This window comes from Chelonoidis abingdonii, chromosome 21 (assembly GCF_003597395.2).
Source record: "Chelonoidis abingdonii isolate Lonesome George chromosome 21, CheloAbing_2.0, whole genome shotgun sequence".
Classification (NCBI taxonomy): Eukaryota; Metazoa; Chordata; order Testudines; family Testudinidae; genus Chelonoidis; species Chelonoidis abingdonii.
Genome location: NC_133789.1, coordinates 5,893,801 through 5,908,829, shown reverse-complemented (window position 1 = coordinate 5,908,829; position 15,029 = coordinate 5,893,801). Strand labels below are relative to the sequence as shown.

At 44.7% G+C, this 15,029-nt stretch overlaps 1 protein-coding gene across 1 annotated transcript in view; it reads left to right on the top strand.

Annotated features, from left to right (window-relative positions):
• Window positions 1-15,029, top strand: part of SKAP1 (src kinase associated phosphoprotein 1) — a 232,582-nt gene that overhangs the window by 33,864 nt on the left and 183,689 nt on the right. The window contains exon 4 of the mRNA XM_032791434.2: window positions 9,785-9,901. Coding sequence (XP_032647325.1) covers window positions 9,785-9,901 — 117 coding nt within the window. The remainder of the gene's footprint in view (window positions 1-9,784; window positions 9,902-15,029) is intronic.

The following is a 15,029-nucleotide window of genomic DNA, read 5'->3' as shown; positions in this document are numbered from 1 at the left end:
CTGTTGCTTTCTGTTTCTAGCCCATCCTATTGAAGGCTAAGCTTTGTTCTACTCTGAAAAGTGACTATGGAATAGTTTGTATTACGATAGTGCCTACAGATGACCTCACCCTAGGTGACAGTATGACATATTACGTAACAAAGCTGATCCCGATGTGCCGTCAGTCATACTTACCACTTTATTAAGAGAGAGCTTGGTTTTGATTCCTGGAAGCCTTGCAGAGCCAACACCATATGTGAGAGCCAACTGGATTCTCTTCCTTGTGCGTTATCAGAATTGTTTACTAACTTCTGATTGGAGAGCCAGTTAATGTCCGAGCAAACCTTTTTAAGCCAAGAAGGTGTCCGCTAAGGGCAAAACACTGACAATGGTGGCGTTGTGTGGATGTAACTCAACGCATAATTTGGCCTGCAGAACTGTTGTTACTGAAGATGATGCAGAAGAAGGGAAATTGTGACGGTAAACCTGGAATCCCCTCCCAAAATCCTTTTTACACCCTTTTCCCTCATAAAACCCTCTTCCAAAAGACAAACCAAGCCAGCGTCCATAGATTAGCTGCTTGTTGATGAGATGTGGGAAGCTGTATGGGACCTCTTGACGGGTCTCGTAGACTTTAAGGTCAGAAGGGACCATTATGATCATCTAGTCTGATCTCCTGTACAATGCAGGCCACAGAATCTCACCCACCCACCTGTAACAAACCTCTAACCTATGTCTGAGCTATTGAAGTCCTCACATTGTGGTTTAAAGACCTCAAGGTGCAGAGAATCCTCCAGCAAGTGACCCATGCCCCATGCTACAGAGTAAGGCGAAAACACTCCAGGGCCTCTGCCAGTCTCCCCTGGAGGAAAATTCCTTCCCGACTCCAAATATGGCGATCAGTTAAACCCTGAGCATGTGGGTAAGACTCACCAGCCAGACACCCAGGAAAGAATTCTGTGTAGTAACTCAGATCCCACCCCATCTAACATCCCATCACAGGCCATTGGGCATATTTACCTGCTAATAATCAAGTGTCTCTAGTTTTGTGCTAACTCTCAGAAGTGTCTCTCTCCAGAGAAGTCCTTTTCATGCGCTGTCGGCATTACTGGCCTCCTACCCTTTCCAGTTGGGGGCATCCAAATCCTCAAGTATGCAAGCATTCTGGGTAGCCGTGCAGGGGCTAGTACTGATGATTTGACTGGGTTCTTTTGTGAAAGTAGGGGGAGTGCTGAATGCCGAACAGAGCATAGGAAGGTGGTGGGGAGTCAGTGAGCTAGAGAGGGAAGGAAAAACAGAAGTAAGAAAGGTCTCGTGAACTGAACCCGAAAAATGCAGTTTGGTTCAAGGAAAGGGAACATGGTCTGTGTACTGGGTCAGGAGATTTGAGTTCTGTTCCCGACTCTGCCACTGACTCAGAATAACTCTATGCTGCAATAAAAGACCCGGGATTGGCCCGGGGTCAGCTGACTTGGGCTGCAGGCCTATGAAGTTGCAAGGCAGATGTTCGGGCTTGGGCTCAAGCCTTGGCTCTGGGACCTTTGCCCCCTTGCGGGGTCTTTGGGCTGCAGCGTGAGCCCAAACATCTACTGCTATTTGATAGACCTGCAACCCAAGCCAGCTGACCCAGGCTCCAAGACTTGGTGCCGGGTTTTTTTAATCGCCGTGTAGACGTACCTGCTCCTTGAGCAAGTCATTCCCCATCCCCTGTGCCTCAGTTTCCCTTCTGTAAAATGAGAATAATGCCTATTAAAAGTGTTGTGGGGCGTAATTTATTAGTGGCTAGAAATACAAAATTATTAGAAGACTGTGCCATTTAATTTGCCTGGAACTCTTTTGCCCTTCATGTGTCTTTTAACATATCATAAACTGCAGAATAAAACTGCTTGGTTTTACTTGTTTTTATCCTTTGGGAATCTTCTGCTTTGCTGGGTTTCATGCTTTCTTAGCAGGGTTGATGTGAGCCATGCATCCCCTGTTCTATGAAACTGCTACCCACTTGAGAGGCAGAGTATGCACTGGCTTTAGGGGAGGGTGTGAAAGGTTGCAGAACAAGAAGAGCTGTGGGGAAGAAACTGGGGAATGGGGAAGCTTAGGAGGAAGGCAGATTTGGGGAAAGAAGAAGAGAGGGGAAAGCGAGTGAGTAATTCAGCTGAGGAATGGAATTGGAGGAACAATCTGTGCTTGTGGAAGGGTTATGTACAGATATTGAGGTGTTTTTTTATTATGATGCCCTGAGACTTCTGGTAATCTGGGCCCTATATCCTCTTGCTTCACCCTGTGTTTGAGAATGGACAGGCAGGAACATATCAGGACATGAATTTGATTGGAACGAACCTTGTCCAGTTACGGAGTTGCCCTGGATGTTTAGTTAATTAGCTTGGCAAATGAAGGCTATAGTTACAAATTTCTTGTCTGCATTTTTTTTGTATAAAAACAAAAAAATACCCAAACAAACAAATATGGGAAGGTTGATTTGAGCATCCATTAAGGTGACCAAATGTTCCGATTTTATAGGGACAGTCCTGATATTTGGGGCTTTGTCTTATGTAGGCACCAATTACCCTCCCCTATCCTGATTTTTCACACCTGTTGTCTGGTCACCCTAGATCCCTGTAGCAAGATTAAACTTCTTAATGCTATTTGCAGGGGCAGTCGAGGACGAAGTCTAGCCTATGCTAAAAAGTTAAGCCAGCCCCAGCTGTGTCATTCAGGCATGTGTGAAAAATCCACACCTCTGAGTGGTGTTGTTAAAAACAAGGTGGATTACCTGTGCTGATGGGAGAACCCCTCCTATCAGTGCAGGTAGTGTCTATGCTGAAGTGCTTTAGCGGTGTGGTTTAGCTGTGCCACTGGGGCATTTTAGGTGTAGACAAGCCGTGAGAGAGAGCATGTGGGAAACCGGAAAGAGAAGACCTGACAAATCAATAATTTCCAGGTTTTAGTATTCAGTTTTATTTAGTCATCAAGCATGTGTCTTGGCCATGTGACAGAGAGAATTTTAACCCCCGCTTGTTCTGAGCCTTTGTTGTCGAATCTTTGTTTTGTCCATGTTCCGCTGTTTCAGTTTGCAATGCTAGAATAGCTTTTGATCCAGTAAATCTTCTGATTTGGAGGTGTTGGCGGATAACAGAAGTGGATTTTGTGTGCCATATGCAGGGCTGGGATTTCCTCCTCGGAGTGCTACAGTTTTCTTTATGAAGTGTGCCCAATCATTGTTGCATTGTCTGATTTTAAAAGAATGCAACAAACTTCCTGGCATTCATAATCAGGCTCTGAAGGGGTTAAAGTCTTGTCCACTGGCTCCCCCCCCCATTATTGGTTCCTTTTTTGCTACCTAAGATGATGCTGCACACTGCAGCTCACCCTACTGGCCATACATGGCCATTGCAGCATGGAAGAACCTATTCTAGAAGAGAACTTTTTTTTTAATTGGCTAGCACTTAACAGTCTGCAAATCAGTCATGGAAGAGCTACCTCTTGCCTCATGAATATTCAGCAGGGCTGCCCTCCAGTTAGAATTTCCAGGCATCGTAGCAATGAACATTCTGGAAAATAATAAGTCCGAAGTTAGTGTGTGTTTTTTTTTTCACTTTCTGGATGTTTTAAATGTAAGTGGCATTTTAGTAGTTCATTAATTTGCATGTAATTAGCAAACTGGGTACCAAAGGAACAGAATTACTCTTGGATTGAATAGGCTTCTGGCCCACCAAATCCTGTGTGAGGGATGTCTTGAGTTGCATCTGACTCTAATACAGTGAGGCACTACTGTCCCGTTGGTAGGATGAGACACACAGATTTTAGTCCACCATTGGCTCAACTGTGTTGCCCCGAGTAAGTTATTTAACTGCCTGCCTCATCTTCCCCACTATCTGGGAAATGAGACTATTTTATCAAGCTGGATGAAGCGTTTTGAGATTGAGATCAGAAGTCCTAATTATCAGAATTTAATTAAATCCTTAAATAGCTCTGTCATTGGTCAGAGAAAAGAGGAATATTTGTAAGGGACTTACAGATTAATCTACAATAGACAAAGAAGTGGTAAGGGCCAGATTTGCAGGTAGATGTAACATCACCTTCAATTTTTATGCTGCACACCTAGACGCTGTGAGGACGAGCACATCAGAAATGCCTGTGAATAGAAGTGTAAAACAGCATTGTGTATCTCAGCAATAAAAAAAAAAAAAAAAACACACACCAGACCTCCGCTACTCACACATTAATCAGAAGAGCTAGCCACGCAAATCCAAATGGGTATTTAGGAGCTGCCGAAGCCTCTAAGAAGTTGAGTAGGAAACGCCATACATTTTCTAGTACATAAATGTGTTCAAAAAGGTATATAATTTATAATGACAATGTCGACCGAGCCTAAGCATCAGCGCTGCAACTGTGAAGCTATAATATATTTACATGTGAGTAACATTTACATGTGTGGGTACATCTGTGCTGCTGGATTTCCACGTGAGGCTCCATAATTTAGGGGAGTGATTGTAATAGGGGATATTAAGCCATTGTTTTGATATTTCCACAGCTCTGCTTTGGGAAGTGCATTACAGCTAAATTAGTCCCTGAAAATCTGGAGATATTAACACTGTCGAGCATGAAGGCAGATGGGATTTGGATCAGAGACCTTTATTTGTAGTGTGATCCGGAGGACTCGTTAGTTTTAAAGCAGGAATTTTTGTTTCCTACAAGCACTTGAATATTAACTGGAGTCAGGGATTTTTACTTCCTCTGGCGTGTGCTAGTCCATCATAAAAGCATAAACAGAATTTGGTGAGTCTTGATTTTCTTCTCTCCTAAAAAGACACTTAATGAAACTCCAGGTACATGGATAAACACCTTCACTGAAGGGGAAACCAGCTTTAATTGGAACTCCCTTACCAATCTGCTGTAATGTGAATGCGTTTTTCACTGTGAAACCCTCTCACGCCTTTAGAAGATAAATAGCCTGTTCCTCTTCCCACACGCACCAGAAGGCATCAGCCTGGCTTTTTATACCTCAAACAAGTGTAGCTTTAAAAACTTCTCTCCCCGGTTCTGCTCTGTTTCTCTATTTCTCTTCACCTGGACCCACTCCAGCAAGGCCTTGAATCCTGAAGTCCGAACAGCAACAGTCGGTGCTTTTAGTCTGTCGCGCTCAAAGCAGGGCAAGTCTCGCCCACATTTTACAGATAGGGAAACCAAGGCACAGAGGTTCTTTCCCAGCGTTGCTCAGCAAGATGGACCAAAGCTGGGATGAGAGCGCATAGGTCTCCTGGCTTCCAGTCCAGGGCCCTCTCGCTCACTAGAGCGCACAGTTTGCAGGGGGGTGCTAGATGCTTAATGTAGGCCTCGGTCCTGCTTCCAGACAGCATTTTATTAACACTGTGTGGGGCCCCTCCGTGTTCCCTGCTCATTGTTGTTTTTACTTTGCATATGTTCACTCAGTACTTTTGGTCCCCGCACCGTGCATGGTCCAGCCCCAGGGCATGCGATCATGCATGTCTCTCTCAGGGCCTGTCCTAATACGACCAGTTAAAAACCTATCGACCTTCATTCACACTGAGCCCGGAGGGTCTGCCAGATGCTGCAGCTCGGTAAATGCCAGGCCTAGGTGAGGGCTGCCTGCTGTCCAGAGGGGACCCGACATAATTGACAGCAACCCAAATTGACACACGCTTCTGTCTGGGGCCTCCACAATCAGAGCTTGCCAGCATCGTTCGCTCTCCCGCCGGTGATGCTACAAGTTGCTGGAGACAGGATCTTTCCTCACCGCGGTCTGCTTAGAATCAATATGCACAAAGAACCATCTCTCCATTAATCCCCCATCACACCTTTGGGCCTCTCTTTGTGTTGCCGCAGAACACACAGCCGCTGTGTAAAACGTAAGCCAGCTAATCACTGGTGCAATTTGTTCCTTTTCTCTCCCCACCCCACCCCCAATAAGAATCGGAGGCAAGGTACAGTATTTAGTATACTCAGCGCAGCCAAATGCTGCGCCACGGGACCTGCTGCGGGAAACAACAGCCCACAGGGTCCCTATTGTTCTTTCCCTCTGAGTCCGACTTACTTTTGCTCATGCTCCAAAGAGTGATAAGTGGGGGAATTTTACTGAGGGTTTGGGTAGAAAGATAGAGCCGCTCTGTGTCAGGTGCATGGTAATTATTTGCTGGGATTTCTGTGCTATTTGGTTTTTATTCCCTGTTTCTTCATTAAAAGCTAATGAGTTTTTTCTTCATTCAGGAACAGTAGCTTGGCCCCTGACAAGTTGTTCAGTTGTTTTCCCACCCCCCGCCCCGCTTGGACTCAACTAGCTGTTGCTGCTCCATAAAGCCCACGAAGAAGGGAATTAAAGTGCAAGAACTTTACTCTCCTAATGCAAATCCAAACAGAAAGAGGAAGTGGCTTAAATGCTGCCTCCCCTCACCAAAGGCAGTGATGTATGTTTTGTCCTTTTGAATCTCAACACAAGATGTGAAACTATTCTCAAAAACAAACTAGGAGACATTAAAATGAAAGGCAAGCGAGGCTTTCCATCGTTGTTGGCTGGCATTACGGTAACAGCTAGCGATCAGGTAGGCACTGTCTAGCTGTATCTCTGTCTAAGCTCATACATATTTGTTGTTGTGCGGTTTGGCCCCGTTTGCCCATGCGGCGTGTATTCCTGTTTGTGACGTGACAAGGAATGAGGTGTTTCTAGCAACACCACCTCTATATGATATCTCAGGATACAACACACGTCTGTTAAACATTATGCAAAAAAAAAGTCTTCCTGTGACAGCCCTAGAGCCTGATCTTGCAGCCCTTTGCTCACGCATGCAGTCCTTTCTTGTGCTGGTAGACCCCATCATTTACATGGGACTATTCCTGTGAGTAAGCATCTGGATGAAGCCCTTGTTTTTTGCAAATGGCTTACTGCACTGACGCAGTGATGCACGATACGCTCATTTCCAATGAGCCTTGCTCACGCGGCTACGCTGCCTCTCGGTATTTGCAAACCATAAACAGTTTGCTCGTTATCACAATGATGCTGCACCTGTATCTCATTATAAGAGAGCACCTGTTACCTTGGTAATTGTTTCAAAAGCCTTTAAAAAAAAAAAAAGGGTATTCTGGCTTGGCTGAAAGGAACCATTCTTTTAACAGATCCGTGGGCTTAACCGTAGTGGCATATTCACCGTGTCTCTGCAGTGAAGTGAGTCACAGGCTTTGTTCCACTGCAGCGCAGTGTTTAGGAAGATTTCTCGTTAGAATAAACTCTCTCAGCGGTTGTGCTCTGCCTAGAATGATGTGATGTTGCTGCTTAGTAGCAATCTTTAACCCGTTTTCTTTTAACTCTTGAGTATCAGTAGTGCCTTCTTATCCCAGGGTTCTGAAGCACTGTACTAAAATGGGTAAGCGCGGGGCAGCTCAGTGCTAAAGTGACTTGGCCAAGGCCACTCAGTGAACTGGTGGTAGATTACAAATAGAATGAGATCTCCTGCCTGTAGCCGAAAGACTACACCACCTCTGTGTAGTATCTGGCCAGTATACAGGAAAATTAAAACAGTCCACCAGTTTGTGTTCTGAGATCTGCTACCTCTGTCATGCAGTTTCTCCCTGGTGGAGTATTATTCTCTCATAACCAATAAACACTGCAAATCCTAAACGCAGGACAGCATCCTTGTGCATTTGTGGGTTGTATTTTTTTTTTTTTTGGTCCCTGTGTTGAATTCGCTCGCCATTATTTGTTCATTGAAAACACGCGGCTGTAGGACTGACAGAAGGTATGTCAGGAAGTAGGACTGGCCAAAGATGTAGCAAGTGTATATTACTTTATAACTCTTAACAGCAAATAGAAAAAGAGTTGGATTTGCCTAGATTTTTAAGGCCAGAAAGGACCCCTGTGATTGTCTAGTCTGACCTCCTGTATAACACAGGCCATAGAGCTTCCCTGAATTAAATCCCAGTTTGAACTAGATTATATCTCTTAAAAAAACATCCCATCTTGATTTAAAAGTTGCCAGCGATGAAGACTGCACCGTGACCCTGGGTAAAATGTTCCAGTGGTTAATTTACCGCACTGTTAAAAATGTACAGCTTTTTTCCGGTCTGAATCTGTCTAGCTTCAGCTTCCAGCCAGTACATCTCCATATGCCTTTGTTTGCTTGGTTTGAAAAACCCATTATCAAATATTTGTGGATACTTATGGACTGTGATCAAGTCACCCGTTAACATTCTCTGTGTTAAGCTAAATAGATTGAGCTCCTCAAGGCTAACACTGCGTAAAGCATGTTTTTGAATCATTCTTGGGCTCTTAGCTTGAGCAAAGGTCTGGGAGCCAGGAAGTCCTGAGTTCTAATCCCAGCTGTGATGCTGATGCCTTCTGATGTGGGGTCAAAGTTTCAAGAGTACAGTTTTTCAGGTGCCAAGTACCCAGGTGTTCCAAAGTGCTCAACAACCCAGCAGCTTCCAGTGTGAACTTCTGAGTCAAATTTTCAAAAGAGCACAGAACCCAAGAACATTCTCTCTTGAGGGGAGGAGGAGGGGAATTGGCCCCTTATTTTGGTGTTTGAAAGGGACCCGGTCACCCTTGAAAATCTCATCCTAAATGTGAGTGCTGAGCGCTTTGGAAAATTCTAACCTTAATTTCTCTGTGCCTCAGTTTCCCTATCTAGAAAAATGTGCTATCAGACCTGTGGGTGTTTGAGGATTATTGGAATACAAACTGCTATATAAATGCAGAGTGTGATTTTATTTTTTTTTTTTTTTCAGCTGCTGATTTGTGCATGTGCGCACACCTCTCCTTCCCAAACCCCTTGATGCGGTTTCACTGCTTTGGTGTAAAATCACCGGGCACGAATCTCTCCATAGTTAGCTGAGATAAATGTACATGGTCTTGTTTTTAGCAGTTTAGTGTTTGAGCTTATATTAAAATCAGTTGAAAACCCCCTGCTCATTGTTTGGCGTGTGTTGAATGACTTGTGCAGCTGTCTTTTTGTCCTGTGTTTTTACACACTGTGTGTGTGTGTGTGTGTGTTTCTGGGACTCTTCAGCTTCTGTCTGCGGTTATCAGCATCTTCCTTCTACAAAAAGGCCTATTATAGCACCATCTATCTTACAATTTTATACTGCCTCCCATCACCGTGGTATCTGAGAGCCTTCCATGTAAAATCATCAGCAATAACAAAGCCTCAATGGGCAGTCCACTCTGACAAAACCTAATATACAAGCACTCCGTTGCACCCACACACAAATATTTTGCTTCAGTTTATTTGCATATGGTATTCTGTCAGTACGGGTAGTAGGGTTATTGCGTGTTAAGTTTTTCTAGCACCTCACCTTTGAGATTCAGAGTCTTCTATATAAGCATTAAAGGTCTAAACATCGCTGTGAGGTAGGTGCTATAATCCTCATCTGTAAAATGGGGAAATTGAAGCCCTGAAGGGGAAAATTTACTTTCCCAAATGTGGTGCAATGAGGCCATAGCAGAGCTGGGGCTAGAACTCGGGTATTTTGACACCCAATCTTTAGCTACAAGATAGACCTTCCCGGACCAGGGCCATATGCTTTTGGGGGCATACTCTGCTCTTGGGGTGCATGCACCTACACACAGTTCCCATAAATGTCAGCATGCATCAAACCGAGGATATACCTCTTTGTTCCCACAGTCTGATCTGGCATCTTCTGACGTCTTTTGGAATTTGGCGGTGGCTGGAAGATAGTTGGAAGCAGCAGGGAATAATTTCCAGCATAGGCCGTAGGAGTTGGGGTAGGGCTAGGAGTGTGTATTGGTTTCCACTAAAATCAGTTCACTTCTTCACCTCCTCTCTTCCCTTTCCAGGAGGGGATCAGGCTGATGCTTACTTCGGACAGGACAGCTTTGATGACAACCAGAGCTGGAATTTCGTCCCTTCCACTGTGTCAGATGCGTCGCTTGCATCGGATTACCAGGATGATGGTAAGAGCGTCTTAAGTTCCCACAATCCTTTGTGGTGTAGTGTTTGGAGGGATAGCCTGAATCTGGTCTATTTTTTTCCACCCTCTTCCCTCTCTAAGTGTATATGCTGCCATTGTTGATGGGTATCGTCTCTCTGAGGACTAGCTGCTTTATCAACCAGTGTAAGTTCTACTGAATAAATTTTGGTACCTTTCAAAATTGAAAGGGACAAATCAACGCACCAGTTGCATGACTACAAAACAAACTGTTTCTGTTGTGCTCCAGATTTCAAGTGGTGTAGCAGAGTAGAACTTGACCCAGTGGCCTATGGATTTCAAAGTTGGAGTGATTTGGGGGGGCCTCATCTTTTTTTTTGGTTGCCCAATGTGAGACATCTTAAAGGGCCCCGAGCTTCCGAAAGTGCTGAGCACCTGCCTTCTGAAAATCAGGCCCCCTTGCATGTCTCAGTTTGGGCATCTGCACTTGCTAGTCTTGTTTGAAAATCTCAGGCCCCATCTTCAGGGAAATGCAGAGAAGCTTCAGGCTGATCTTTTGGGGATGAGCTGTAATGCAAAGGCTGGGCACGCATTCATTTGAGGCTATACAGAAGCCTTAGTAGACATTAATCTTTGCACAGGAGCATCCTCTGTATAAAAGTTTCAGTAACACTTGTCTCTGCTTGCAAGTGGGTGGCTTAGCCGTGAGAAACACGTGACGTGCCACTGAAATCAAAGCTCTGTGCACTGGTGTAACTGCACTGAAGGCTGATTGATTGACATACATATATATATATAATTTTTTTTTGGTCCCTTGATGCTCCAAATCGGCTTCTTTCCAGATCTCTCATTTCCTCCTCTTCTTTAAACTCCCTAATATTTTTCTCACCCTCTTCAGTTTCTCCTTCCTGCTTAATTTTTCCAGGGCTTCATTTGCATCTGCCCACACACCTCCTGATCTTTCATTCCCTGCTCATCTACCTTCCTTCACATCATAAGATAATCGATCCTCTTTTATTTGGGATGAGCTCATAAGCACGGATAACATCTATGGTATGTGGCATTAGCCTCATTCTACAATGTGGGATGCTCTGCATGTCTGCAACTTCCGCTGGCGTGGGTCATAAAATGAATGGGTTCATTACATTGACTGGAGGCTGGGTTGGTTCAGTAGCTCACAAATAATTGTAAAGGGTCACCATCATGAGTAAAAGATGTGGAGTTTAGGTTCTGTTCGTATTGTGTGTGTTAAGAAACTCTCTACTTTTAGATATAAAACACACCTTTATACAGCGTGGATGAAGGGGAATGTGACGTGGATAATAGATACCAGACTAAATGGACATCGAAGGGTGTGAAGACCTGGGCATAGGCTCATGATGACAAGAGCGATGCATGTTTATTAAGCGTTCACAAACTGGGGGAGGAGAGGGTTACTTTGCTAACTTTGAGTGGTGCTTTTGGGCAGCTGTAAAGGGCATGATTTGAAATAACTCTCCCGAGATACGTAAACATTTGCCACCTCTGGATCTTCCAGACACTTGAACATTTCAGACTTCGTGCAGGGATGCCCACGTGGAGAATGGCAAGAGGATTTTTTTTGGATGCTGGCATCGAGACCAAACTAACTGCTGCTACATTAGAACAAGTTACCCGTTCTTGGACTTCCTGCGTAGCATGGGCAGCAAGAGCAGCAGTTTTATATTTTTGGATAAGAAGTTGAGCGTGTTTGTTTTTTTAGTTTTGCCTTCTGACATGAATGATTGGATGTAGACCCTTGCCTGTGAATTGTTGGTGAACTTAGCAAATAGGTGAGCGGACCCCCACGGCGCTTGATCCGTGGCCTGATCTGATAGGGGCCAGGAAGGACTCTGCTGCAACTGAGCCTTCCAAACTTATCCAGGTGGCACAAATGGATGACTCACCCACCTGTCTGGGCAGCTGTATTTCTTGAGGAGTTGCCACAATGTACCTCTGTTAATACTGTCAAAGGCCCTTGTTTTAGATCAGTAACTTTGCATAGAGGTTGGCATTGTCCCACATGCCTTTTCCGTGATGTGGAGGAGAGTAAAGATGATGTTAGTGGTGCCACATCCTGTTTTGAAATTACACTGACTCCTGGGGACAGACTTGATGTACCTAGTTGGAGCCAGTCAACAGGGACTCCTGCCAGGCCTTTACCAGGAATAGATACAAAGGAGATTCCTTGGTAACATCTTTTGATAGAGAGAGAGAGAGTTGCAATTATTCAGCTTCCCTGGGGGGTAACAGGGCTGCATAAAGATTATGGCTAAGTGTTACACTGCCCTAATAAAGATGTTTAGAGCTGGCATCTTCAAGGCCAGGCGAAGAGTCTCAGTGGATCTCTAAAGGGGGTGGTATTGCAACACCTCGGATTGCTTCTGTCTGGAGAGCGCAGGGCTGTGGATTGGTGGCTGGATTTGGAAAGCAATGTAATCTGCTGCTTAGGGTTCTGGACTATGACCTGGGACTCTGGGTTCTAGTCCCACTTTGGATGCTGATTTGCTGTGTGACTGTGGGCAAGTGGCTTCAGGTGAAATCTTCCAAAGTCCCATTAGCTTTGAGTGTTACTCAAGAGCCGAAGTCACGATTGAAAATGGGTTTTAGGCACTTTTGAAAATGTGGCCCTTTACCTTTCCATACCTCTGTTTCCCCTCTTACACTGGGTCTGTCTTGGCTATTTAGGCCATAAATTCTTCAGGGCAGTAACTCTAGTCGCTGTGCAAATACAGCGAATGTGATGGGGGCCCTGATCTCAACTGAGGCAGCTAGTCACGTCTATACTGCCTGCAGTGGCTAACCTCCCCATCCAGATTGAGTAACTGTGTAGACAGCTCTTTGAAGTTGCAGCAAGGGCTCTGAAGCCTAGAGGGGAGTGGGCTTCAGAGACTGAGCTCCAGCCTGAACAACAGCAAGCCCCACTAGCCCAAGCCTCTTCATCTGGGCGGAAAGGTTCGCTGCCACGGGTCCTAGATGCAACTGTAAGGCAAAATCACTATAGACCACTTCTCGTCAAACACCGAGGGTGGGTGGTTTGTACTTGGGAATAGCTCACCCAACGAATGGGGTATGTCTACACTGCGAGTGACAGTGTGATTGTAGCACAGGTAGGCATACCCCTGCTAGCTGTAATCTGGCTCACGTGGGCAACAAGGGTAGTGTAGACGAGGCAGCATGGACTTCGGCTTGGGATACCAACCAAAGTACACTCCTGCAGGAGAGCTTGGTTACACCCTTTGTTTGCTAGCCTGTGCCGCCACGTCTGCATTACTACTGGTGCCTGTGCTAGCTAGATTAAAGCTAGTATGGGCACATCTACCAGGACTGGTCATGCCTCCACCTGTCGTGTAGACATACCCCTGGAGGCTCTGGACTTGGCTGATTCCAGGACCACTTTCTTCTCTCTGGCACTGTCACCGTTCCATGACCTAGTAGCGCACCTTCTAGCCTCCTCTTGCAACAACCAGAGAATGCATTCCCAGGGGCACAAACCGCGCATAGACGACAAAAGACCACCTCATCCCTTCTTGCATTTCCAGACTTGCTAACTGGAGGCTATCAAGGCAGGAGGTTCTTCCTGCTTAGTGATGGTGTTGGTGTCCCTCTGCTTCCCAGTCTAAAATGTGGAGAAGGGGGTGGGAAGTGTGCCTCTGGCTGTTGGCTCTTGAGCTGTCTAGTCCCACTTGTGCCAAACTTTCCAATGAGCTGTGGAACCTTTAAACTTCTCTGTTCTCCAGAACACAGAGCGTGATCGGAGAAGCAATTCTGCAAGTTGAGGATGACTTTATGCAATGAGCCACGACAGTGTTGTATAGGATCATCCCTAATGAGTGATTAAGAAGCTAATGTTTGCACAGCGCTTGGAGGCTGTGAAGCACTATATAAGTGCTAAGTACTATTATAATGATAAGTATTTCTGAGGAGACACTTTCCATGTAATGTATTCTACTCCTACCACTTCACGATTTTTTTATTTTACATGTTTTCTTTTCAGACTGATCGTTCACTTCATTTGCCAGAGTCCAGCAATTTAATTTTAAGTTCAGTGTAAATTAAATAGATGCCAGAACTTTGAAGTATGCATTTATGTCTCATTAATATTTAGTATTTATCTTGCTTTTCATCCTTCCATCTCCCAGGGCTTTAAAATGGTGGGGGAAGCAGGAGTATCCTTGTTTTACAGGTAGGGAAACTGAGGCCAGGGAGGGAAGTGAGTCAAAGTCAAACAGCGAATCAGCAATGGAACTGGGGAAATAGCTTTCAGCTTGACTCCTAGTGCCGTACCTTTATCCGCTGGACTACGGTGCCTCTCATATCATGTCTGGTTTTGTTTTTACATTATGCTGAATATAAGTGTCTTTATAGAATGTATATTTGTGTGTGTGTAATGGCAAAACATCCTATACATAAACTCTACATGTTGGGCATCTTCTCTGCTGATATAAGTGATCACAGCTCTCTTGACTTTAACTGAGTTTCACCTGTTTACACTAGCAGAGAAATTTGGCCCAACGTATTTACAAATTGTTTTTCTTTATTCTAAATTATTTCCTTGTTTAAATACACAACTGGTTGTTTTTAGTGGTTTTTTGTTTTTGAAACACTAACAAAAACCCAGCTCTATTTTTTTTAGTTCTAAAAAAGCTTTCTCTGCCTTTTTTTTTTTTTTTAACCTGCAACTTTAAAAATAGCTCTGATTTTGACAAATGATGTTTGCCAGCTGACTTTTTTTTATTCTTTAGTACGTCGTAGCTGCTCTTGGGATTTTGGGGAATAAAATGCAAATTGACACCAGCTCAGGGTTTAAAAAAAAAAAAAGCATGAGAAGTATTGTGGCGATCCCTGCTACACCCAACAGGATTCTGCTTTTACTAATAAAGCACTGGTCCTGCAAATGAGCTCCATCTTATTTTTTTTTTTTATTACAGTTGTGTCCAGCTGAGATTAAGGTGCTATATGTTCACATACCAAGAGACCGTGCCTACCCCAAAGGGCTTACCATGTAAATAGACAAGACAGAGGATGGGAGGGAAAACCACAGCACAGGGAAGGGAAGAGACTTAGCCAAGGCCACACAGCAGGTCGGCGGCAAAGCTGATCAATAGAATCCAGGTCTCCTGATTCCCAAGCTG